Source organism: Rhinopithecus roxellana, chromosome 15 (genome assembly GCF_007565055.1).
Source record: "Rhinopithecus roxellana isolate Shanxi Qingling chromosome 15, ASM756505v1, whole genome shotgun sequence".
In the NCBI taxonomy this organism is placed as follows: Eukaryota; Metazoa; Chordata; class Mammalia; order Primates; family Cercopithecidae; genus Rhinopithecus; species Rhinopithecus roxellana.
Window position 1 is genome coordinate 26,563,373 of NC_044563.1, and position 26,309 is coordinate 26,589,681.

A 26,309-nucleotide genomic window follows, 5' to 3' on the forward strand; every position below is an offset into this window, starting at 1 on the left:
AGGCAACAAATAAGTTGAGAAGAAGCCACCAGGAAAACTGGAGTTGAGAGAGATTGCCTTTTTTTTCCCTTTTTTTAAGTGATTAGAAGAGCTGTTTGTATAGTGATGATAAATGTCAACTAGAGTTGGGAGGCGGAGGCTGGCATGCTTGTATGTGATGATAATTATCAACTAGAATGGCAGTGGGTGCAGGGACTGGACCTGATTCTGTAGGGAGAGTGTATATATGGAGAATTATTGGGCTGTTGTCCTGAAGTAGGGCTGGGGGATAGAAACTACTCCATACGTGGAAGAGATGGCCTTTGTTGGAATACAGTCCATTTATCTAGACTATCAGTCAGGAAGGCAGAATATATGATCATACAGTTGCCAATAAGTGGGTGGGAGCTGTGGAAGTTTTCTTCACATTGCTTCAATCTTCTCAGTGAAATAGGACGCAAAATTATCAGCTAAGAGTGAGATATAGGGAGGAGGTGTTGGAAGACAGGGTTTGAAATGAAGGAATAAAATATGAAGTAGTATTCTAGGAGAGTGGGAGAATAACTGGACCTGGCAAACATATTTTGACTGCTGGGCACCATTAAGCCCTCATGTGGGGTTATTATCAGGAATTTCAGGAAGACCAGTCTGTATGTTGGCATGTTTTTTCCTTCATTTGTGGTTTAATTGCACAGATACGAGTATGGAGGAAGTGTGATGACCATGCGAGCACGCATACACACACACAGACACACACACACACAAACACAGACACACACACAGACACACACACACACAGAAACACACACAGAGACACACACACACACATACACACACAGACACACAGACACACACACACACACACAGACACACACCTTACTTTTAAAAACAAGTTGTTTTACATCTTTCCTATGCTATTTTTGTTTTCCTTTTAGCTCCTTCTCTCTCTCTCGACATTTGACCTCCATTTTATAGCACACACCAACTAAATAACCAAGTATGTAAGAATTGAAAATTATTTTAGAGATCAGTCTCATTCCCCTCATTATAGATGGGGAGACTAAGACTAGCTTAAAGGGATTGGCCCAGATTTTGGCAGTCACATAGGAACAAACTGCTAGGAGCTTCCCTTATAGATATGCATCTGTGGAACAGGTGTATAGAAAAAGTATATGCTAATTCTTAGAAGATGCTCAACTTAAATTATCCTATATATTCAATAACTCAGTTGAAGCAAAATAACTTAACCCTGAATAATGTCCCTCACACATTCTTGTTAGGATAATGCCACTACTGTTGCCTGGTTACTTTTCTTGCTTGCTTTCTTGCTTGCTTTTTTTCTTTCTCTCCTTCCTTCCTTCCTTCCTTCCTTCCTTCCTTCCTTCCTTCCTTCCTTCCTTCCTTCCTTCCTTCCTTCCTTCCTTCCTTCCTTCCTTCCTTTCTTCCTCCCTCCCTCCCTCCCTCCCTCCCTTGTCTCCTTCCCTCCCTCCTTCCTTCCTTCCTTCTCTTTCTTTCTTTCTTTTTTATGGAGTCTCACTCTCTTGCCCAGGCTGAAGTGCAGTGGCACAATTTCCACCTACTGAAACCTCCGCCTCCTGGGTTCAAGTGATTCTCATGCCTCAGCCTACCAAGTAGCTGGGATTACAGACACCCACCACCACGCCCGGCTAATTTTTGCATTTTTAGTAGAGACCAGGTTTCACTATGTTGGTCAGGCTTGTCTCGAACTCCTAACCTCGTGATCCACCCGCTTTGGCCTTCCAAAGTGCTGGGATTACAGGTATGAGCCACCGCACCCAGCCTCTTTACTTTCTTAATCGCCTCTTCATAATGTATTTCATAAACTATGGCAACCCCAGAATGACAGATTGTTACCACTGTCATTGGTTTTCTAATTTCCGTTTGGAATTTAAAAACCAAATACCTGAATTGTTGTCCTAATTCTGACATTGCCTATTTATAGCCTTGGTTAGGTAATTGAGCTTTCTGAGTCTCCAGTTTCTTTGTTTATTAAATGAGAAAAATGGACTAGATATGCAGTTAAAATAATTGTAAAATAGCAGCATAAATGAAACTGAAGTACTTTTATTTAAACAAGGGCTGGTGCATCCAGTTGGCCACTCATTGAACACCTTTGTACTGTTTTAGGTTTCTTTCAGACAGCTGCACGGAATTCAAGTGCTCCAAGGAGTACAATTCTTAAAAGTAGCATGGAAGATCTAATATTTCTTCCAGCTCTGTCATTCCATAAACACATTATGTTATGTAGAGGAGTGGAGGCATTGAGAGATACAGAAGGAAAAAGAGAGACAGAGAATGAAAGATGAATGGTAACTTCAGGTAAAAGATTCTTACATATCTACAGTTGCAAAAACCCTTAAATGCCTTGTATGATAAAGTGTTTTATTTCTTCCATCCCTATTGTCACAAAAACCTTTACTTACCTTATAGAACAGACTGTTTTATACCTACCCCCATTGATGTAATCTCAAAAGACAAGTAGGCTCAGAGTGAGAGGACACAGACCTTTACTTTATCATCTCATTTCTAAGCCCCATCACATGTAGACCTGCATGTTTTAGAAGAGCATTTACGGTTAAAAATGATAGACAGTTACTAATATCACAAATTGCAAAGTAGGCAAGAGACTGATGATGCAGCCCTGCCAAGCTACAGGTACTAGGCAGAGGCTGTGAAGGTACCTGCCAAGATTCAGTCAGTCTTCCAGTCTTCATGTGGTATCTGTCTCATATAATTTCCTATACATAAACTGAATTTTATCTGGTTCTTTGGAGAAGTGAGGAGAATAGCTCATTCCCAAAAAGTGGTTAGTGCATGAGAGTTTATTAAAAAAAAAAAAAAAAAAAAAAAAAAAAAAAAAAATGACGGGCCGGGCGCGGTGGCTCAAGCCTGTAATCCCAGCACTTTGGGAGGCCGAGACGGGCGGATCACGAGGTCAGGAGATCGAGACCATCCTGGCTAACATGGTGAAACCCCGTCTCTACTAAAAAAATACAAAAAACTAGCCGGGCGAGGTGGCGGGCGCCTGTAGTCCCAGCTACTTGGGAGGCTGAGGCAGGAGAATGGCGTAAACCCGGGAGGCGGAGCTTGCAGTGAGCTGAGATCCGGCCACTGCACTCCAGCCCGGGCGACAGAGCGAGACTCCGTCTCAAAAAAAAAAAAAAAAAAAAAAAATGACGGCCAGGCGCGGTTGCTCACACCTGTAATCCCAGCACTTTGGGAGGCCAAGGCAGTAGGATCATAAGGTCAAGAAATCGAGAACATCCTGGCCAACATGGTGAAACCCAGTCTCTACTAATAACACAAAAATTAGCTGGGTGTGGTGGTGCATGCCTGTAATCCTGGCACTTTGGGAGGCCGAGGTGGGCAGATCTCGAGGTCAGGAGTTTGAGACCAGCCTGGTCAACACAGTAAAACCCACCTCTACTAAAAATACAAAAATTAGCCAGGCGTGGTGGCGCATATCTCTAGTCCCAGCTACTCGGGAAGATGAAGCAGGAGAATCGTTTGAACCCTGGAGGCAGAAGTTGCAGTAAGCTGAGATTGCGTCATTGCACTCCAGCCTGGGCAACAAGAGCGAAACTCTATCTTAAAATAATAAATAAATAAATGGTCTCTTTTTAAATGTCATCCAGATGTAGTTAATAATTTAATGAGCGGCTGGGTGCCATGGCTTACGCCTGTAATCCCAGCACTTTGGGAGGCTGAGGCAGGCGAATCACCTGAGGTCAGGAGTTTGAGACCAGCCTGGCCAATATGGTGAAAAGTCTCTACTAAAAATTTAAATATCTCTACTAAAACTGCAAAAATGAGCCAGACATGGTGGGACACACCTGTAGTCCCAGCTACTCAGGAGGCTGAGGCAGGAGAATCACTTGAATCCAGGAGGTGGAGGTTGCAGTGAGCCGAGATGGCATCATTGCACTCTAGCCTAGGCAACAAGAGCGAAACTCCATCTCTAAATAATAATAATAATAATAATAATAATAATAACAGTAATTTAATGAAAAAGACAAGATTATTTAGTTCTGTTCACCATCACGATTGAATTGCACTATGTGTTTTCAGCTTTCTTATAATTATGCCTTTTCTGCATTTGTCTAGGGTTCTGTAAAGAGGCTTCTCTAACCCCATTTTCCTCTCAAAAAGTCTTTGTCTATTCTGATTTTACACTTTCACTCATTATTTCTCACACCTGAAGTTACCTTGTAATTTCCCTGGTCTATCCAAATACTTCTACTTTTGGAGTTCAGCTTGCTTTCCATCTTTAACTGAAGATATTTAGTTCAAATTTATTATGGTTTTTCCGAACATCTGGTCTTAGTCTACCCAAAATCATTTTATCTGTTTTATCATGTTGATGGCACAATTGGCAAATCTAAATATCTTTCTCCAAAAACACAAAAGTGTTAGACAAGAAAAAACAATGAAGAGACCTGGATTCAAGATTTCTCTCTGTGATTTCCAAGCTGCACATCTCCTAATAAGCCCTTTACACTTTCTGGGCCTCAGTTTGCTTATCTGTGAAATAAGGATTGGATTAAATAGTCTTCAAGGTTCCTTTCAGTTTACATTCTATAAACTGTTATTTAAGGGCATTTCATGCAGTTTAGTATAGAATGCACTCAACCATTATAAAATACACTCTACTATTATAAATGAAGTAGACTGTACATCATTATTCATTTATCTGTCAAACAAGTTTATACTCTTGTAAAATTATTTAAGCAGATATTTTACAGAATATTTTTTTCTATTATCACATAAAACTAATTTTATTCAATTGGCAGGCTACTTAAAAGGTGAGGTTAACTATATCACATATCAATTGAATAAGCCTAGGCAATTTATATTAAAATGAAAACAAAACCTTGTTAAATACAAGGTCCTTTGTCAAATATTTGGGAACAGGGAAAAGGATACAGAAACGAATTCAAAGATAAGGTATCTACCATTAAAGAACTGATTGTCTAATGAGGGAGGCATAGAAATAAAGGAATTACTATATTTATGGGCAGAAAAAGTTGTTGATTGCTACCACTTGCTGAATACTTACTATGAACCAGGATCTATCCCAGGGATTTAACATACACAAAAGCTAGATAGCCTGCGCACTTTTTCATTTTTACAACATTTCAAGGTAGTTCTTCTCATTATTTCTATTTTGTAGGAGAAAAAAAAAATGAGGTCAGAGTTTTTAATCTCCCCAAGTTCATATAGTTAGAGTGATGGGAATGTAGTCTCCACTACCATCATTTCAGGATTGCATACATTTCTGTAGAAAGTCTTTTTTAATAGGAAGGACTGTTCCTAAGTGGAGGTGTCACTTAAAAAGTTGTCTTTCTAAGAGTTGAATCACAAGAGCAGACTTTCCATTGACTTGTTAGATAAAGAAGGCATTCTAGACACAGACAACAGGCTGAGCAGAGGTTAGAAAGGACAGGTTATGCTCAATAATTCTGGTGATTTAGCATGCCTACAAAAAAGATCAGAGTGAGCAAAGGAAAAGGTACAGCCTCCGAATTTGGGTGGGTAGAATATTAGAAGAGTGTGTTACCCACCCTAGGAAAATGTAATTAGAAAATCTGTCCATTCCAAGCTGTTTCAAACATGACAGCTAAATCAGCTTGCATAACAGTGAATAGAACCTACCCACCTGCTTAGTTTCTAATGCAATTTACCGAAAATTGTATCTTCCTACACACTTCTTCAGAACTGATTTGACCTATACCAGATAGTAGTTCCACTGCAGCTATAGTCAACATGAAAAGCTCTTCTTTTCCATGATAATTTTCTACTCTCTTTCTGGTCTACTGAGTTTCTGAGCAATTTTTATTTTGCTCTTTTGTTCTCTCTCACAGGCCTGCAAAAGTTGTGCTTGTCTCATTGTGGGCTTGAGAAGAGTGTGTGGGCTGCCAAAGGCAAATATAATGAAGGTGAGTCTTGAGGATGGTGTTTCAAGAGCTCCCACCAACTCTGTTCTTCAATATAATGTGGTAGCAACTCCAGAGCCTTTATGGGGTGTGAAAATTTAACACAAATTTAGTCTCATGTTAATAATTACCATATGTGACATTTAGCTCATCATTCACTTTGCAAAGCATATTCACATATGTAATATATTTTTATCCTAAGCTTCTAATAAAAATGCATTTACTTATAAATGTCTCTTACAAGAGCTCACATACAAAAACATTTGCACCATTTAAGAAAGTATTTACATTCCAAAATAACTTTGCAATCTCAGTAAGCATTAATAAATTAATCAGCAAAAGACCCTACACAAATCATTTGATATATACATACTTACATTCATTTTTAAAAAGGTATCTAATGTAGATTTTAATATGATAATCATTTATATATATGCACACATAGCTACATAAATAAAATAGCAAACTGCCCTAAAATCCTTGAATAGTTAGCAATAAACCAACTATAATAGATAAAATCAGATAAATGCAAAATGTACTTAGCAGTCAACTCCTTTTTGAGGCCCAATTATCAAGAGAGAGAGCAATTCTATTGGTTAACCAACTGATTGGTTATTGGTTAACTGAGTTAATCAATTACATTATCAGGGTGAAATGGAGAACAGATCACTCAGAAGGTAGCTATTCGCATGAGAAAACATAAAATAGAAGGTAAAACATTGGCCATAGTTGTTGGAGAATTTTTCATAGAAGAGTTTACTTTACTCCAAGAGTTCCTTCTGCCTGAACACCAAATTGAGAGGTGTACATTGGACTACCATAGCTTAATGCTATTAACTTTTTTAATCATATGACTGACTTACCTTTCCTGGATTCTGGAGTCGGCAGAAATCTCGGGTTTAACATGTTTTCTAGTCTGCACTCATGTGTGTGTAGTGTGAATATGTGTGTTTTGGAAATCTATGTGCTACATAGACACTATAACTGCCAGTCCCCACAGCAGTACTATTTTTCATGACATAAGAATAATTTTATTAGTATTATATTGATATTATAGTATATTCTGTGGACTTGTTTATCATGAGTCCACCTTAGGAAAAGCTTCTGCTTCCTTCTGCCAAAGTCAGATTTCTGAGATGGTAAGTGAAGATCAATCTCTCACCATACACAGGGTAAAAGCCACCTTGGGATGCCTCCAAGCAACTAGTAAGCTAGATTTTCTCTGGCATAAATTTTACTATTATCTTTTTTCTTTACTATTTTATCCCTCATTGCTTTGCCCATAAATGTCTTTCTCGTATTAAATAATATGTAGAGGTCATTATCAGAACTTTCTTCATACTCAAAGAAAGGTGGGTTATGGAATGGAAAGTAGAAAGGAGAAATGGGAAATCAATGAAGTGAGTAAAAGCAGATTCTGGGATAACATTAAGAACAATAAGAATATTCAAAGAAATTGGTATTTATGAAATTATTCTTATGTGTCAGCTACTGTGTTTGGGTCATTGACTAAGTCTATTGTGTGGATTTATTGACTGTTCCCAACAACTCTATGAGGCCAGTGCTACTACTAAGATCAGGTGAATGAGGACTAGACATGTGAAGTAATGAGTAACTAGTGTTCTAGCTACTTCTGCCCTCCTGAAGGCCTGAACGGGACTTGAACCCACATCTATCTCCTGAAGAGACAGAGCTTTTCATGATTCACAGATATTGGCATAAGCCTTGAAAGTAGTGAAATATAAAATTCCCACTGACTATGAAATTTAGGATTAGAATTGTTGGAAAGGAGTATTTTTACATTGTCTCCAGATCTGTCCTAGAAAATGTATGCTAACGTGATAGGTCACCCAACTTCTGTGTGTAGGTGAAGATATTACTAGAGAGGAGAAGGATAAGTTGCTATGCAGCTCTAAGTTGATTTTTCAGAAACAATTCACAGTTTTACAGAGGTCCTTAGTTTTATTGTAAGTCCATGACTGCCATGTATAGCAGAGCACCAATTACCTCCTGTACTCTGATATGTCCTTCTGTCTTAATTTAAGCCAAATTTTTAACTGCGGGGAGATTCATGTGAGTTTTCTAGGGAATTGGTTCATATTTCCCTCTTAATTGATTAAAAGCCTTCTCTTATTTTAGCACAGATCTTATTTTCATGAACACTGTAAATAATTAAATATCAAGTAAATATACTATTCCATCATTTGTTTTGGAAATTGTTTCAATTAATTCCGAATTCTTCAGAGAGAGTGTACTTTAGTCTTCATTGTTTCAGATCAGTTGTTCCTATTACCGTTTTGTTCTTATAATGCAACCTAGAAAGATCCAGTCTTCACACAAGTCATTTTATTCCTTGGATGAAAGGTGAGTACCTAGCATATCAATGTAAAATATATTTTGTACCTAGACTATCAGTGTCTTATTAGGACATGTGTCCATTCACTCATTCATTTATTGCACCATTGTTGGGAATCTTTCTTGTAACAGACACTGAGCAAGGTGTGAGAGTACATGAAAAGGCTCTGAAAAGAACATTGGATTCAAAATTAGAAGAATCAATATTGAATTAGGCACAGTAACATAATTTCTTTGAGTCTCTTAATTTTTATTAGAAAAACACAGGTGATAGGCTGGGCATGGTGGCTCATGCCTGTAATCCCAGCACTTTGGGAGGCTGAGGTGGGTGGATCACAAGGTCAAGACATGGAGACCATTGTGGCCAACATGATGAAACCCCATCTCTACTAAAAACACAAAAAATTAGCTGGGTGTGGTGGCGCATGCCTATAGTCCCAGCTACTTGGGAGGCTGAGGCAGGAAAATTGCTTGAACCCAGGAGACGGAGGTTGCAGTAAGCTGAGATCATCCCACTGCACTCCAGCCTAGCGATGAAGCAAGACTCTGTCTCAAAAAAAAAAAAAAAAAAAGAAAGAAAGAAAAAGAAAAGAGAAAGAAAAAAGAAAAATACAAGTGATAATACATAGTTCACAAACTTAGATTATGCATGAGTACTGGAAGAATTATTGAATTAGAAAACAACTTGTTAAATGCTATATAAATGTATACTTTTTGTGATTACATTATAACAAAAAGTCAATATTTAAATGAAATTAAATATTATAATAAATCATAATTAAAAAGAGAGTACATAAAAAAGAAAGAGAGACAGAAGTGAGCATGACTGCCAGGGTTTTTTCTCAACATGAAAAGTACAGTAGAAGAAAAATGCATAAGTGCTTATAATAAAAGGCAATATATCTTTGTCCCTAGACAGAAATACAGTGTTGTGAGCCCACAATGGCGAGATAGTTTCATTTCAATGTGGCAAATTCAGTAAGGCTTTATCAAGAGAGTAGCCTTTATATCAGGCCTTGAAATGGAAATCGCTCGCTAACATGTCGTGTGTTCCCTCTTATAAGACAGCTGAGAGGAGGGGTTATAGAGCTATTACTGCACGGCAGTCATCTTCCTGGACTTTTGAGTCAGATTATCTGCGTTCAAATCTTAGTTATGCATTTTCCAGCTGCATGATTTTACGTATGTTACTTAATTCAACACTTTCCCAATTTCCTCATTTATAAATTTGTGATAACATCGCTAACCTTATAAAGATAGTATTAGGATTGAGGTAAAGGCTTAGTATGCTAAAGCATTTAAAATACTTTTAGTATGCTAAAAATCTCACTAAATATTAGTTGCTGTTATTCTACTCATTACTGCTTTTTCATTGTAAATGGGGCAATACACAAAATTCCTGTGGCCAAAAATGGATTGAGGAGGATGCTGTGGAGAGACATGAGGCAGTGCCCTATGATTATAAGTGAGAAAGGCAAGTCAGCCAACCTTCCCCTCCTTCTTTTTCTTTCTTTGTCTTCTTCTGTATATTAGTTTCTAGAACTCAGTTTGTCTGTAGCCTCTTGCTGTCATCCCACTCTGTTGGGTAAAGATGTTGGTCCTTCCTTTCTGAGACTCCAGGGTCTCAGGGCTCAGGAAACATAATAAATATGTGAAATAAATGATAAATTGATTCAAGTCATATTAGTAATGACTTAATGGGTTTTCTCTTCTATTTTCGACAAGAGGTGTTCAGTAAATGTGAGTCAAAGGAGCAAGATATAAAGACTTTATCTGTGTAATCTAATCAACCTCCCAAACTGAAAATCATGTTCCATTAATATAGACTCTTCTCCATTATCGTCAAGCCATTCAGCATTGTATAATTACATGCAGCTGGTAAGTTATATTCTGTTATTGCTGGGTTTAATCCCAATAGTTTTATGAGTAAATATTATTGTTTTTATTTTACATGTAATATTTGCTTTCTTTTCACAAATCCTAGGTAGGTCTATATTATGTATATTCTCAGAAAAAAAATAGCTGTAGATGATTACATCTATGTATGGCATTCAGATGAAGAGCAATTCATCTTTTTTTCTATCAGTCCAAAAATATCTATGTATTATCTATTATTTCCTATCTAATTATCAGTCCACAAAAATCCATTTCAGATAAGCAGCTCACAGTCCATCCTCTTTTTCTAGACTCCAGTGACTTTCCCTCAATTCTCAGTTTTTCTAATCTTCTGCTCTCCACCTTGTTCCCGGCAGCACTCTAAAAGTCTCTGCTGTAAGTTGCTGGAGGGAGATTTACCTGAAGTTCAGAAAATCTAATGCTTTCAGGGTCTAGGCAGAACATGTGGGTGAATTAGGCAGGCAGTCCATGCCATCTCGTGGGGAAGAATAAATATAATTAACCATCAACTTTAGGAGAATTATAATGAACTAGAGATAAAATTGGGAAGAATTAACTGTTCAGTTCCACTTGATCGTTGACAAGTGGGAATAAAGTTTCACTTTTAAGAGATGTTCTTCTTTTTTTCAAGAGAAATTGCAAATCTGAATCTATCTATCTATCTATCTATCTATCTATCTATCTATCTATCTATCTGCCTGCCTGCCTGCCTACCTACCTACCTACCTATCTCATTTTAGAGTATTGGATATGCTTTTGAATCCTTTAAAGAAATATTCCGTAGACTCACTAAGACAACCCAAAACCCAGATTTGTCTCATGTTCATCAACTTAAAACCGCTGCCTTATAACCTTAAAATGTTTGATAGAGGGCAAGTTAAACAAAACATAGCCCTATTAATATTGATGCCAACAAAGAGTGTCTGCACTCTTTCACTAAAGACCTTTCCTCTCCACTGGGGTTAAGTGTGAGAACAGAGGGGTAAATAGGAAACAAAACTATCTCCTGCTACACACAAATGAGGTACCTGTGGCTGCATATTTACTCTAGATGTGGTTCGCAAAGTTCCTAGTTGACCAGAGACAATCCTGGTTTATGCCTGCGGTCCCATTCAGTGTAATAATTAATAGCAATCCCTTTCATGTTCAAAGGTATGTCTGTTAGGAAAATAAATTTTAAAGTAACACTAGTTCTGGGCAGCACAACTGTCTTAGCTAGTCTCAGTGGGAAATAGCATGGATGCAGGGGGACAGGTAAAAAATTGGTAGGTGTTATATGAGATAAACTGTTACAGAGTTCAGATCCAAGGTCAGGTTCGCCGACTCAGAACGCTTTCCACAATCCAGGCTGTCTTAAAATGTATATAAAGAGCTGGCAGAAACTACCATCAGAGTGAACAGGCAATCTACAGAATGGGAGAAAATTTTTGCAATCTATCCATCTGATAAAGGGCTGATATCCAGAATCTACAAGGAACTTAAACAAATTTACAAAAACTAAAAATAAAACAACCCCAGCCAAAAAATGGGCAAAGGATATGAACAGACACTTCTCAAAAGAAGATATTTATGGGGCCAACAAACATATGAAAAAATGCTCATCATCACTGGTCATTAGAGAAATGCAAATCAAAACCACATGAGATACCATCTTAGGCCAGTTAGAATGGTGATCATTAAAAAGTCAGGAAACATCAGATGCTAGAGAGGATGTGGAGAAATAGGAACGCCTTTACACTGTTGGTGGGGGTGTAAATTAGTTCAACTGTTTACACTCAGAAGACAGTGTGGCGATTCCTCAGGGATCTAGAACGAGAAATACCATTTGACCCAGCAATCCCATTACTGGGTTTATACCTAAAGGGTTATAAATCATTCTACTGTAAAGACATCCATGCACACATATGTTTATTGCAGCCCTGTTCACAATAGCAAAGACTTGGAACCAACCCAAATGCCCATCAATGATTAACCCGATAAAGAAAATGTGGCACATATACACCAAGGAATACTATGCAACCATAAAAAAGGATGAGTTCATGTCCTTTGCAGGCACATGGATGAAGCTGGAAACCATCATTCTCAGCAAACTAACACAAGAACAGAAAACCAAACACCACATGTTCTCACTCATAAGTGCTAGTTGAACAATGAGAACACATGGACACAGGGAGGGGAACATCACACGCCGGGGCCTATTGGGAGACTGGGGGCTAGGGGAGGGATAGCATTAGGAGAAATACCTAATGTAGGTAACAGGTTGATTGGTGCTGCAAACCACCATGGCACATGTATAACTATGTAACAAACTTGCATGTTCTGCATATGTACCCCAGAACTTAAAGTGTAATTAAAAATGTATATTAAGCCTCAGAGACCTATTTTACAGATATTAGAACCAAGATTGAGAGAAATACAACATACTCAGGCACATTCCACAGCAATTAACAGAATGTAATTTTAACTAAGGTCTTCTGAGGTCATGACTGCATACTTTCCCAGCTGCATTCCTGTTTGGAAACCAAAGACTAAGCATTATGCTTTACAGAACAATCACCACCTGAAAGGTACAATTTGGTGATGCATCTGTTAAAAGAAATAGAAACTGAGAATAGGACTAATCGGTAGGGAGACACGACTGACAGCATAAAAGAATCAGAGAACAAGTCATGGTTCTATATAATTAAGTGCTAAATTATTTAGAAAGGATAAAGAAGTTCGGAAGAGACATTGTGTGGGCTGGTGTATTCAGAGGAGAGACGACACATCAACTGGTCCTTGGAGAACTTGTATGATGAGCATCAGGTGGAGAACTTTCCAAAAAGAGGAAACAAAATGAGGTATTTTGGGTTATTTTTATGAGGCACGTCTAGGAGTATATTTTGACCCAAGTTGAGGGTTCCTACTGAGGAATATGGATAAATCTGGTGGATAAATTATGTTGGGCTAAATGTATAAGAATTGTTTTTAATGCTTAGTTTTGTTTTACCCATACATATACATAATTTTACACAAATGAATATATGTGGCAACACATCTTCTTTTGAATATATAGTTGTTTTCTTCCCTCAGCCCTTTGTACTTTTTTCTGAGAGAGGGTCTCACTCTGTTGCCCAGACTGGAGTGGAATGGCAGGACCATGGCTCACTGTAGCCTCAACCTCCAGCCTCACGTGACCCTCCTGCCTCAGGCTCCCACATAGCTGGAACTACAGGTGTGTGCCACTACTTCCAGATAACATTATTATTATTATTATCATTATCACTATTTTGTAGAGATAGGTTCTTTCTATGATGCCAGGGATAGTCTGGAACTTCTGGACTCAAGTGATCCTCCCACCTTGGCCTCCCAAAGTGCTAGGATTAGAAGCGTGAGCCACTTTTTCCCTTTTTTGACTCCCCTTTTTCCCTCTCTTCTTCCATCCTCCCATCTTAACCTGCCCACCCAAGTTAATAACCTAGTATGTAACTTTCTATATGTTTTCCACCTCCTCAAATAATTGGATAGACTTCAATTATTTAGGATAATTGAAGGATTATCAATTATCCTAAGATAATTCTAGTAGGATAAACCATCATTAACTATATTGTTGGGTATTAATTTTGTCTCTATTGTTTTGCTGCCAAGAAAAACAATGCAATAAACACCTTGACATATGGGTCATTACTTATGGCTGCTTTGTTTGTATGGCATAGACATCCAGGAGATGGATTATTGGTTAACATTGTCTAACACTTTACAGCTCCAAATCAATGTATAATAAAATGCCTTTGTTAACATATCCTATAAAAATAGGTATCAGGGCTCCTTTTCATTTTTACTAATGAGAAAAGCTTTTAAAGATACCTTATTTTAACTTGTATTTCTACGACTTTCAGAGAAAAAAATTTTACCACTTTATTTTTTATTAGAATTTGACAATGTTTTTAAAACGCTTTATTTTTTTAAAAAAATATTTCTTTCTATTTTATTTTTATCAATCAATGTACAATCAAGGGAGCAGAATGAGAACTAGTTTAAGTATTGTAGAAGAAGGGCTTTAGAACTAAGAACTTACCCAGTTGTAAGATTCGTGAGACAATGAGAATCCAAAAGGGAAAGCAGGAGGATCAGAGAAATGTCAGGAAACCAGTCCTTCTTAAACACTGGTGTGGCAGACAAATCAGAGCTTCCAGGGAATCTGGAGTGAGATTATGATGCAGTATTGATGGGACAGCCTATGGGCAAGCTATTGCCTCTCTACCTCCTGCTGGGCTGGAATTCCTGTAGAGAAAAAGAGCTGGATACAGTGCTAGGAAGAACAAGTTCTGGCTACAATCTATCTTCATCTCTCATGTTACTAGTCTTAGTCTCTAATCACTCCTAAACAAAATGACCTTCAGAGTATAATGTCTGCTGCATCCCTTCAGCTTCCCAAGTCTTGTGCAAAGTCTCTTTTGATTAGCTTTAACCTGAAACCACAAAGGGAAGGAGATTCTGGAGAACACAGTTAACAGTTTAGCAAAGCTGACACATAACGGATATGACAAAGCACACAACCAATTTTCATAAATGTCCACAAACTACAAAGTGTTGTAGGCTCTTAAAAACTTCTGTTAAATGAAGTAAACAGAATGTAGAAAGTAATCTAGATCTTTGTTTACTTTTTGCTATACTCTTTTTTAAAATTTAAATGTATATATTGTTTCCCAGTTGTATTTGCAATTTATTAATTTCTTAGTTGTCTAATAGTTTACTTTTATATTAAATGCTGTATGGTTTGGTGCACAAATATATGTGGTGTTTTATTTATAAATTACACTCATACCTTTACATCATGTTTCTGTTTAACATTTTAGTTCTTCTAATGTGAAATTTTACCTTGATTGATACTAATATTACCAGTCCTGATTACTGTTTTGTTTGCATTTACCTGGAATCACTTTGCCCACTGCTTTATTACCTTGCCTTAAATATTTTTATTTCTTCTAATGAGCATATCTTGATTTGATCTAATTTAGCTCTTTGTATTTTAGTAGAAAACAAAGCATCTGTTTGTATTTTGAGTAGTGGCTGATATGTTTGATTGTATTCATTCCATCTTGTTTTACACTTTTTACTTCTTTCCCATTGATGACCACATGTTTTCCTTTTCCATATTGTTCCTGGTTTGATCAAGATGCAATGTATTTTATTTGTTTTCTTCTAGGACAGTGTATTGTTCTTTTCTCATTCATTACATAATACTTTTATTTTCTTTGTTCTCATAATCAAATGATGTAAATAAAACTGTTTTGTCATCAAGATGCATGCTTCTATTTCCCTCCTACTTGATCCCTCCCCAATAAAAGGAAATCTTAAGAGTATTTTCACTCTTTACTTTTTCTTTCTTATCCCTCATCCCCTTGACAGACTTCTGTAACATTTTTACATCCCCTACTCCCAACCACCTGGATTTGAGGAGAGAATTGACAACAAACAGGAATTTATTTAACAGTGTTTCCTTTCTTTTCAGTATCTTTTTTGGCTCTTATATTAAGTTCCCTGGCAAGTGCATTATTATTCCCTTGCACTTAGATAAATAAATTGATACAATTTTGATATGAGTATATTTTACTCAGAAATCTTGGAGTCTGTCTTCTGATTTGTTTTTTGACTAGATTTTTTTCTCATCTATTTTAATAAAACAAGTTCTATAAGCTATATATTCCTCAATTTATTACAAATTCTCAAATGTCTTCCTACACTCGAGAATAAATTATGTCTCGTCTAGCCACATGATTTGGGATGTTTTCATCTTTTATCAGCAATCTAAAAAAGCTATTCTAGCCTCCAGCATGGCAAATAAGAAGTCTGATGTCAATCTTCTTCCTGTTTCCCTTCATCAATATTTTATTAGTTTCACTTGCAGTCCTATAAAATTCCTTAGTGATCAGGAATTTTACAAGATATGTCAGGATTAGTGTCTTTTCTTACCCTTCTAGTCTATGTTCAAGGAAGCTTTATCTTTATTTGTGAGTTTGCTTAATTATTGCTACACTTGCAGTGTTTACTCTTCTTGCTTTTCATACCATTTTCATTACTCCTACAACAGTGTTCATGGTTCCATTCCTCAAGCTTTTTTTATATTTCATCCTATCATTTCTTCTTATACTGTTATTTGGCTGTGTGATGATTCTTACTTTTGATATTCTAGATCACTAATTTGGTTCTAATTATGAATCTTTCCTTCAGTTTATATACCACATTTTTTTAGCTTAAAAACCATGGTATTTAGCTCCAGAAAATCGTCTTATTACTTGCACTTGAATATAATTGAAGACCTGGTTTTTTATTAATATATTTCTTTTTAAGAACAATTTTAAATTTATAAAAACATTGAGTGTATAATACAGAGAATTCCCATATACCCCTCCCCCTGCACCACAATTTCCTTTTTTTTTTTTTTTTTGAGATGGAGTCTCGCTCTGTCGCCCAGGCTGGAGTGCACTGGCCGGATCTCAGCTCACTGCAAGCTCCGCCTCCCGGGTTTACGCCATTCTCCTGCCTCAGCCTCCCCAGTAGCTGGGACTACAGGCGCCCGCCACCTCGCCCGGCTAGTTTTTTGTATTTTTTAGTAGAGACAGGGTTTCACCGTGTTCGCCAGGATGGTCTCGATCTCCTGACCTCGTGATCCGCCCGTCTCAGCCTCCCAAAGTGCTGGAATTACAGGCTTGAGCTACCGCGCCCGGCCTATTTCCTTTCTTATTAACATCTTAATATTTGTATGTTTGTTACAGCTGATTAACCAGTATACATACATTATCGGTCAGGTATATTATAGTATACTCCTCTAATAGTATTCCTTATGCTTAGAAAGAAATTATCGGTTTTGGGGAGGTACACAGAAAGAATGTGCCATTTTCACAGCATATGAAAGGTACATATTATCAATTAGATTTATGGCCATTGATGTTGACTTTAGTTACCTGGCTGAAGTAATGTTTATTAGGTTTCTCTACTGTAAAGGTAGTGTTCTTCCTCTTTTCCATACCGTACCCATAGGAAGGAAGTCACTGTACCTAGCTCACACTAATAGGGAGTCACGCTTCTCCTCTTCTAGGGTAAAGTGATTACATCACTTATTTGGAATTGTTCTGCAAGGAACACTTGTCTTTTCTTCTCCATTTATTTAGTCAATTACTTATGTCATTGTGAACTCATGGATACATATTTTAGACTTCAGGTTATGATACAATATTACTTCATTTATTTTGGTGCCCAAATTTTCTCATCTGTGACCACTGAGACCTCTTTCCATTGGTTTCTGTGACCACTTTGACTGCCTTCATCAATGTGTGTGTGTGTGTGTGTGTGTGTTTAATCACTTTCTTACTTTCTGGGATTTCAAGATGCTCAAGGCTCAACTGGTATATCCCCTGCCCTAGACCTGAAATCAGCTATTTATCCAAAAAACCCTGGGCCCTTTTACTAGAGAAAGGTATCAGAAACCAAAATATGGGGTGAGAGGTGCTATTAGAGTCTTGTTTCTTTTAGGTTCTCTTGAGTACATTTTTAAAAACTATTTAAGGATGAATATCTGCTTTGGCAGTTTTGTTCTACTGTGTATACATTTTGATCTGTCTGATTTCCCTATTTCTGACCACTGGAATCCTTTGGATGGATTTCCCCCCAGACTTACTGGGACTGTGGGCTTACTGTGGTTGAATATTAAATGACTGAATAAACTGCTTGGGGTGGATGAATGTAAAGGAGCATCTTTTCTTATGGGTCTGTGATTCAGGAGACATTGGTCCTTATTTAAGAACCTATATTAAGGCCGGGCGCGGTGGCTCAACCCTGTAATCCCAGCACTTTCGGAGGCTGAGACGGGCAGTACACCAGGTCAGGAGATCGAGACCATCCTGGCGAACATGGTGAAACCCCGTCTCTACTAAAAAATACAAAAAACTAGCCGGGCGAGGTGGCGGGCGCCTGTAGTCCCAGCTACTGGGGAGGCTGAGGCAGGAGAATGGCATAAACCTGGGAGGCGGAGCTTGCAGTGAGCTGAGATCCGGCCACTGCAGTCCAGCCTGGGTGACAGAGCGAGACTCCGTCTGGAGAAAAAAAGAACCTATATTAGCCATTTCAAAACGCATGGGCTTCCTGTGCCCTCCTAGCCTCAGAGGAAGTATAGACTCAATGTGCCTGCAGAACCAACACTTGAATACGAGAGAATCAAGAATAGAAGAAAATAACTTCCAGAATTATGGAGTAAGGACCTAAAACAATTTCTCTTCCATTAAAGCAAAGAAAATACTGGCAAAAATTGACAAATTAATTCTTAGAATTCTGGAAGTCAATCCAAAGCTTTCAACAATTCAATGTGTTTATTTAGAAAAAAAAAGCTGAATTGTGGTAAGAATAGTACCCTTTGTGGCATTTTAATTTCCCATATTCCCACCTCCATCTTACCAACTCTGTGATACTCTTGAAAACCAGTAGACTTACAAACACAGTAGCTGTGAAAACCAGCTGCCTAGCAGCACATGCTCCCTCTCCAGAGAAATGTCATTATTTGACATATCTGTTAAAGCCACATTCACAAGGTTTATGTTTATCTGATCTGACTCAGAGCTTGGTAGATAAGAAAAGCCCTATCTTAGGAGTATTTGTCAAAAACAATCAGAGGCAATGTTTAATATCGCAGCTGACTGAGGGGGCAACAGCAATTGAGGTAAATAAGAGGCTGACCAAAAAATATAAAAGAAAAATCTGGCAATGAGCTGTTCATAGGGAACTTTGAAAAGGTTTGACGTATTTTTGGATATCTAAATAAGCACATATGTTTGTGGAGCCGGGCATATGCCCAGAAAAGACCCTATCTCTCACTTCAGCTGACCCTGAGACTGTGCAAGCCAGAAGTGAAGGTGTAGGCAAAGTTGTACACTGCCTGCCAGGTGTACCCTAGAATACACACTGAGACCCTCAGCAAGAAGTAGAAGATTTAATCGTATCACAACATTTAAGGAAATCTCTATCAAATTAGCTGACTACTAAGAAATTGAAAGACATGCCAATGACTGGACAACACAAAGCATATACACTTTTAAAAATGAGCCCAAGCCAAAATTCATTATTAAATAAACACTCATCAACCAAGGCAACAACCAAAATCTGTACTAGCCAATGTTTTCTACAGAAACTGAACCAATTAGATGTATGTACAGAGAACACTTTATTTTAAGGGATTGACTCACATGGGGGCTGGTAAGCCAAAATTTTCCAGTGCCAGCCAGTAGGCTGGGAACCCAAGGAAGAGCTGATGTTTCAATCTTGAGTCCAAAGGCAATCTGGAGACATGTAACAACAAAAATACACAAACTACTTATATTACTGTTAGGTACTCCTAAGCAAGTATTTATATGAGGCAAGTTTCTGGGTGATAATGTATTAAATACCTTAAAAAATATTTTAGTGAAATGAATAGATATAATTAAATTGATTGGTTGCTCCTGATTGCACTGAACCAGTGGGAAAGGAAAAGGATGAGCTCAAGGATTCAATTTCTTGGTGACAAAATCTGATTTGGGAACTGGAAAATGTAGTCACTAGAGTTAAAATGCAAACTTTCCTGAAAGGGACCATATGCAAACCCTTGTTTTTATTGTGCAAAATGTAATACTATAAAAATTTTTCCAAATGCTCCACCATTGTTTTACAATAAAACACCATGCATTTGGAAGATTTGACGCTTCAAACACTTAGGGCTTATGTCACCATTTGCTATCTATTCCTAACGTAATTACAAAGATATGCAGGGTATTTTTTTGGCATAAAGTTTTCAATGACTAAAAATATACATCCTAGCTGAATTTTGCACATACATTTCAGTGTATATTTGTTAACTATACTGAAAAGAAAATACACAGCTTTCTCATGTTGCTTAGAGGAATTATAGAATGGAAGTAAAAATAATTTTATTTCATATAAAATATGTTTTACTGAATATTTTCCAAGGCATCATTATATGATTGACTATTCAGTGATGTTAAATATGGATTATTTAGATTTACTTTAATGAATCTAAAGACTATAGTTGGCAGATTAATTATTGATACATAAATGGTTTCAAGTCATCAATATTTATTTTCATAAGTAAATTAAATACTTCAAAAATCTTCTCATCCTAAGACTTTTGTTTTATCAAACTATTTGTCTCTTCATTATATCACAATGTTTGATTTCAAACCCCATTCAAGTTCAGATTGCTAAAAAGCTTCTATTTGTATATTTGGATCAATGAGGATTTCCTTTACTATTTTCACTATTTTCCTTTAGAGGAGAAAAAGGAATAACCACTGGTCAAACCAGCCATAAGGATTATATTTCTGAAGCCAGAGTGCATGAAATTCTCTTCCAGCAAAGACTAGAATATGAGAAGATGGAATGACCTTTAGAGAACATCTAATTCATCAGTATTATTACAGATTAGAGACCTAGATCCAAGGAGGCAAACTTATTTTCCCACAGTTAGACAGCATGCTAGGACACAGAGTTTATGATCTAGAATCCCAAAGCAATGCACTCTTTCCACATATCTCTGCTAAGTCAAGAAGAGACCCTCCATGGCCAAGTGCTGATTTTTTTTCAATTTCAAATCTATGCTATTATTGGATTAAAATGGCATATAAAACCATTTTCTATCAAGTAATTTAAACATAGTTATCATTTTTCCCTTTTTACATTTATTTTTATAACATAAATACTGCATATTTGATGGTTAGAATGACCACATAACTTACTGTCCAAACCAGCACACTTTTTAAGAGGTTGAGGCTACTAATAATTATACTGAGATAAAAGGCAACCCAAAACATAAAGCCACTCTATGAATGAATGGGCAATAAAATTAAGATATCGGTAAGCAAAATCAAAAAATAAACCCATTCACCCCATCTCCTCCATCTAGGCTTAGCTATATTTTGAATTTTATCATTATGGATATATCTATGCACATATTTTTTTTGTCAAAAGGATCAGTATTGTTTTGCAGTCTGTTTTTATCAATAAATGATGTGTTAGAATCATTTATCTCAGTAAATAAATATTCACGCACACTTAATGTTTGAATGATTGCTTGGCATTGTGTTGTTACTCTTATAATTGGCCTAGTCATATTCAAACAGAGACCACACTGTTCACTCAATTAGTCACCCTAGCTTCTGGGGGTCAAGCATATATTATCTCTGGAAAGTAAATATGTAACTACAAAGGTTGCCTCCATTTCCATCTTTCTACAAACAAACACCTAAACAACCAAAAAGCCACAGGCCTAGACCAGTCAGGCAAAGGCCAAGCTATCAGAAGATACATCAGCAACAAGTAACCAGTTCAATCACACCCAGGATACTTGCTGAGTATCAGCTTTGCTGAAAAGCATGGCAATTCACCAAAAATAAAGCAAAGTTGTTGATATGACCAGAGTATCAGTTTAAGAGCCTATAAATTTGGGCAGAGCCTGGCAAATAAATCAACGATTATTACGTTCTTATATTTTCAAACCAGTACAGCAAGATGAGTCTTTATGAAATTATCTGCCTACAAGAAATAAAGTCATGAAGCTATGCAAATCTACAGATATGTATGTAAATTTCAAAGGGCAATTAGCACACTGAAATTTGTTTGAATGTCTTATTATTAGATTACTTTCACAAATAATAAAGAGTAGTTGAGGATTACGGAAAGCCATTTATTCAGCAAATATTTATTTGGTCAGTTTTTATGTGTCAGCCATTTTTAGGCACCATGGCAAATAGAAAAGTGAGTCAACCTGAAGTCTATTTTAAAAGATTTATTCTTGATGGGTAGAAAAGTATGCGCCCACTTTGAAAATCATACATGTAAATGCATGGTAGAAACATTATAAAAATGCAATTAAATGATGTTATTCATGCTTGATGGAAATCGGAGAAGGCTAAATCTACATCTAACTGGGTCTAACTGGCTGTGTACTCAGTAGATGTGGATAAAATATATCTTCATACAAGAAACGTCATTGCTCCCTGAAGGAGTTTTAGGATAATCATTCCCAGTGGAGAAAACAGCAGCAGTAGCAAAAGCAGACCAATAAGGAAGAAAGCAATACAGGATTAAAAGAGTTTGTAAAAGAGTCTTTGAAACAATATTGGAAAGTGCTGCAAGGAAATATGGAGCTCCTCGAATGGTAAAGTAGTGAACATGGACTTGATGATTTTTGTTTAAATAAATTAAGCTTATTTTTAATAACATGATTGAGGTATAACTGATATACAAAGAACTGCACATATTTAATGTTCGATGAGCTTAAACATGTGCAAACACCTGTCATGCAATCACTACAATCCAGGCAACAGACATATCCAAAGAATGTATGGGACAAGGTAGCTGATGACAGATTAAACAACATGGATTTAATCCTATAGGCAACTTGAAATAATTATTAAGATTTTCAGCAGGGGTCTAAGATATGAACTGCTGTTTAACCCATCATCACCTCCTTTGTCCCGCATATCTCCCTTCTCTTGATGCTGTCTTCTCACACAAATCATTTTGTGTTCCTGTCTCTTCAAAATGCCATGTGCTCCATGCACTTGAGAATTATTATTTTTTTAATTCTGTTTTGTAAGACTTCTTAAGGTTGGACTCAGAGAAGGTTGAGGTTGCTGATCTTCCTCCATGACTTTACCTTAGACACATCCATCAGTAGTACCACTTCTGAATGCTACTTGGAGCATACAGCCTGGATATCAGCAGGATGAATCTACTTAATTCTGCTGTTATACTGTCACATGTGGCCAGAAACCATAGGCTTTTAGGGAGAAAATTGTTAAATTTCACTCCATTTTTCCTTTTATGATAGTATATGACTTTTTTTTTCACAGAACTGGTTTGTGTCTTTAATATATGGAGAGAAAGTAGAAGCAGGAAAGTACTGCTTTTCCATTTCTGTTACCATTTAGGCAATGAGAAGTATCATTCACAATTCCAATTTTAATTAAGGCAGTTATTCATGACCCAAAGAGGCAGAACCAGGACTCTCTCGGTCCCTTTGACAGAGCACAATATAGAGAAACTCACAATTGACTGAGCTGAGGTACCTGTTTTGAAAGTCAAAGGAATAAAAAGCTTTCCGGTGATGTAAAGATCAGAGTTTCTTACCTCTCTGGGGAGCAAATGTTAGCAGGGAGGCTGCAAAGTTAATTACTTCAGGAGGACAGGAGACAGGTTGTGAGTTGTGGGGAGCAAGAGCAGCAGAAACATGAAGGGAAAAAACCCTAGGTCCAAACAGAAAAAAGAGAAAAACTGAAGTTGTAGCAAGACAGGTACATGGGTAGGGGGGTTGAAGATGTATGTATGCAGTAAGGATAAAATCAACACATATCATTGATAGAAAGTATGAAAATGATAAAAACATATGAAAGTATAAAAAATATTACCCTTAACTCAACTTGCAAGCATGATTACTCTGGACATTTTCACATGTTTATTTCTAGGCTTTTATTTATTTATTTTTTTTCTACTTTGGAAAACAGAGTCAAGACTATACGGTGTATTATATATTCATCATGCCCCCTCAAAAAACATTATATAAAATACACATTTTGCATGTCATTAAAATTTGGAGAAAAATATTTGAAACTAAAAATAGTAGGAAAAAGCAAACCAACACAGTTCATAGTTAGCTTAGCTTTTCCTTAATAAAGCCTCTTGCTATCCATTCTTCAACTTTCCACAATGGAGATGTCAGTCTATCAAAATGCTTCCTTTTACCACATCACAGAATTATTTTGAGTTAAAAAAGAGGGCTTTTGCTCAAACTCCTCTTTCTACACTTCCAAAACGTACCTTCTTTCTTTACACACACACACATACACACACACACACACACACACACACACACACACAGAGGAATCTTTTTCTTCTCTTTGCACTGTCTTCCTATAAAGCAGATGGTGCTTCAAATTTCCTCGGTCCCTCACAAAGCTGTTCCTCTAGCAACCTCCCCTAAAAGACTGATTTTAAAACAAGCAAAGATGTTCTTTGAATCCCCTGCTAGTCAATCTGGCAGTCCAACCTAAAATGTTTCTAATTTTAAGAAAAGTAATTAACTTTACGACAAGATAGTTTAATCATAGCTGCAGCAAGGAGGTTAGGGTGCAAGGGTGTTAGAAATAATAACAAACATTCTTTCCTTGGAAAAAAATCCAACGAGGTTCAAAATCTCAACTCATTTCTAGTTCTGGCAGATACATATTTGCCTCCTGCTGGGTTTTGGATCAGGGAGTAGGTTGGAGAAAATCAGAGATCAACAGAAAAAGATCTTAGGAAGGTAAAGGTGATACCTGTGTCTGGAAGTATGGAGCAGAGGGACTTTAATTCTTTTAACTAGTCCGCTGACCAGGGATTGAATTAAAGTTTAAATTTCAAAAATATTTGTGATTATAAAACCAGTGATTTAAAAGGGTTTTAAAATTTTAAATGAGATCTACAGGGGTCATAATTATAACAGTGACTAGTATGTATTGGGTGTTAGTTTTCTGCCATTCTTAAATTCATTGTCTAATCCTCACCTAGGATAATTGGGTTACATTAGAATCAATGAGTTGGTTCACATCAGAATGATCTGTAAGTTGAGTTCTATCAGAATTTTAACTCTGTATGAACAAAATTTAAAAAAAAATCCTCAAGCAAGACATTTATTCTTCTTGGTTTCACTGTCCTCATCTATACAATATCTGTATTAAAAGCCCTTGTGGAGATAGTCTCTGAACTCTGTTTTAGATCTTCATTTGGAGGCAAATTCACACTGAGTCCATTGTCTGTAACCAAGTATTTCTTCAATGCCTGCATACAGAGCTCTTATTGAATGCTCAGCATTTCTTTCTGGAAAGACCATTATGATACATTAAATAAGGTAGCACTTTGTTTGCTATTCCTCCCACTGAGAGAAGAATCCAATTTCGCTCTTTTTGCTTCAGATGACTTTAGGAACAGTTACTGAACAATCAAGAGAGACTCTGAGAGAGAACCGCCTGACTGACCCTAGCCAACGTGTAAAATCCATAAGTAATAGTAATAAATTGTAGTTTACAGCTTAGTTTCAGGGTGGTTTGTTATGCATCCATACATAATTGGAGCATCTGCTTGTTCAAAGCTATATTCCCCTCACTCTTTTGTATCGTGCACCACAGGTGAATCAAACAGTATACAATAATGGCTCAATATTTTTGAGGTATCCAATGTTTGGAAATTTCTGTATATTTTTCATCTGCTTTTATTTGGATTATTCACCTGATTCTGAGTTGATTCCATAAAACTTCAAAACTCAGGAAGCAATGGACTCTTGCGATGTGTCTGTTCAATAACATCCTACATCTTCCAGGAAGAACTTAGGGCTTTGAATCAGGGAGCAGGGATAGATGGAGGAAAGGAGATCCTACTGAAAAATGTGTTCAGCTAGCTCCTGGTCATATTTTGGTCACTGCAGTTTGGCCTTTCAAAAGTTACTTCACTTATAAGTGGGAGCTGAATGATGACACCACATGGACACAATGGGGAAACAACACACACTGGGGCCTGTTGGAGGGGGAGGGAGAGCATTAAGAAGAATAGCTAATGAATGCTGGGCTTAATACCTGGGTGATGGGGTGATCTGTGCAGCAAACCACCATGACACACCTTTACCTATGTAACAAACCTGCACATCCTGCACATGTACCCCGGAACTTAAAAAAAATGGTGAAGTAAATAAATAAATAATACAATAAAATTTCTCAAACTAAACAAAAAGAGTTACTTTACTTCTTTGGGTATCAGGTGCCTTCCTTTCAAATAAGGTGTTGATTTATGTGGTCTTGAGAACTCTTTGTTGCTCTGATCTTAAGTTTCTTTTTATAATATTAGAATAATATTTTATCTACATTATAGGGCTTTATGAAGATTAAATCGAGCATCGTGGGTAGTGTTTTTTCAGTCTCTGTGACTAAGTAGGTAATAAATGCTCCTCAACCATCATCGTCATCATAGATGATTCAAGGCCTGAATGGCAGAAGCAGAAGAGGAAAACTCTAGTGAAAAGTGCTACACACAGAACACAGCTTACCTAATTAAACACGCTACTGGCTA

At 37.0% G+C, this 26,309-nt stretch overlaps 1 protein-coding gene across 1 annotated transcript in view; it reads left to right on the top strand.

Moving 5' to 3' along the window:
- The window catches only part of ANO3 (anoctamin 3), a 474,780-nt gene that overhangs the window by 109,058 nt on the left and 339,413 nt on the right, over positions 1–26,309 (top strand). The window contains exon 2 of the mRNA XM_010389365.2: positions 5,862–5,936. Within this exon, the coding sequence (XP_010387667.2) occupies positions 5,862–5,936 (75 nt within the window). The remainder of the gene's footprint in view (positions 1–5,861; positions 5,937–26,309) is intronic.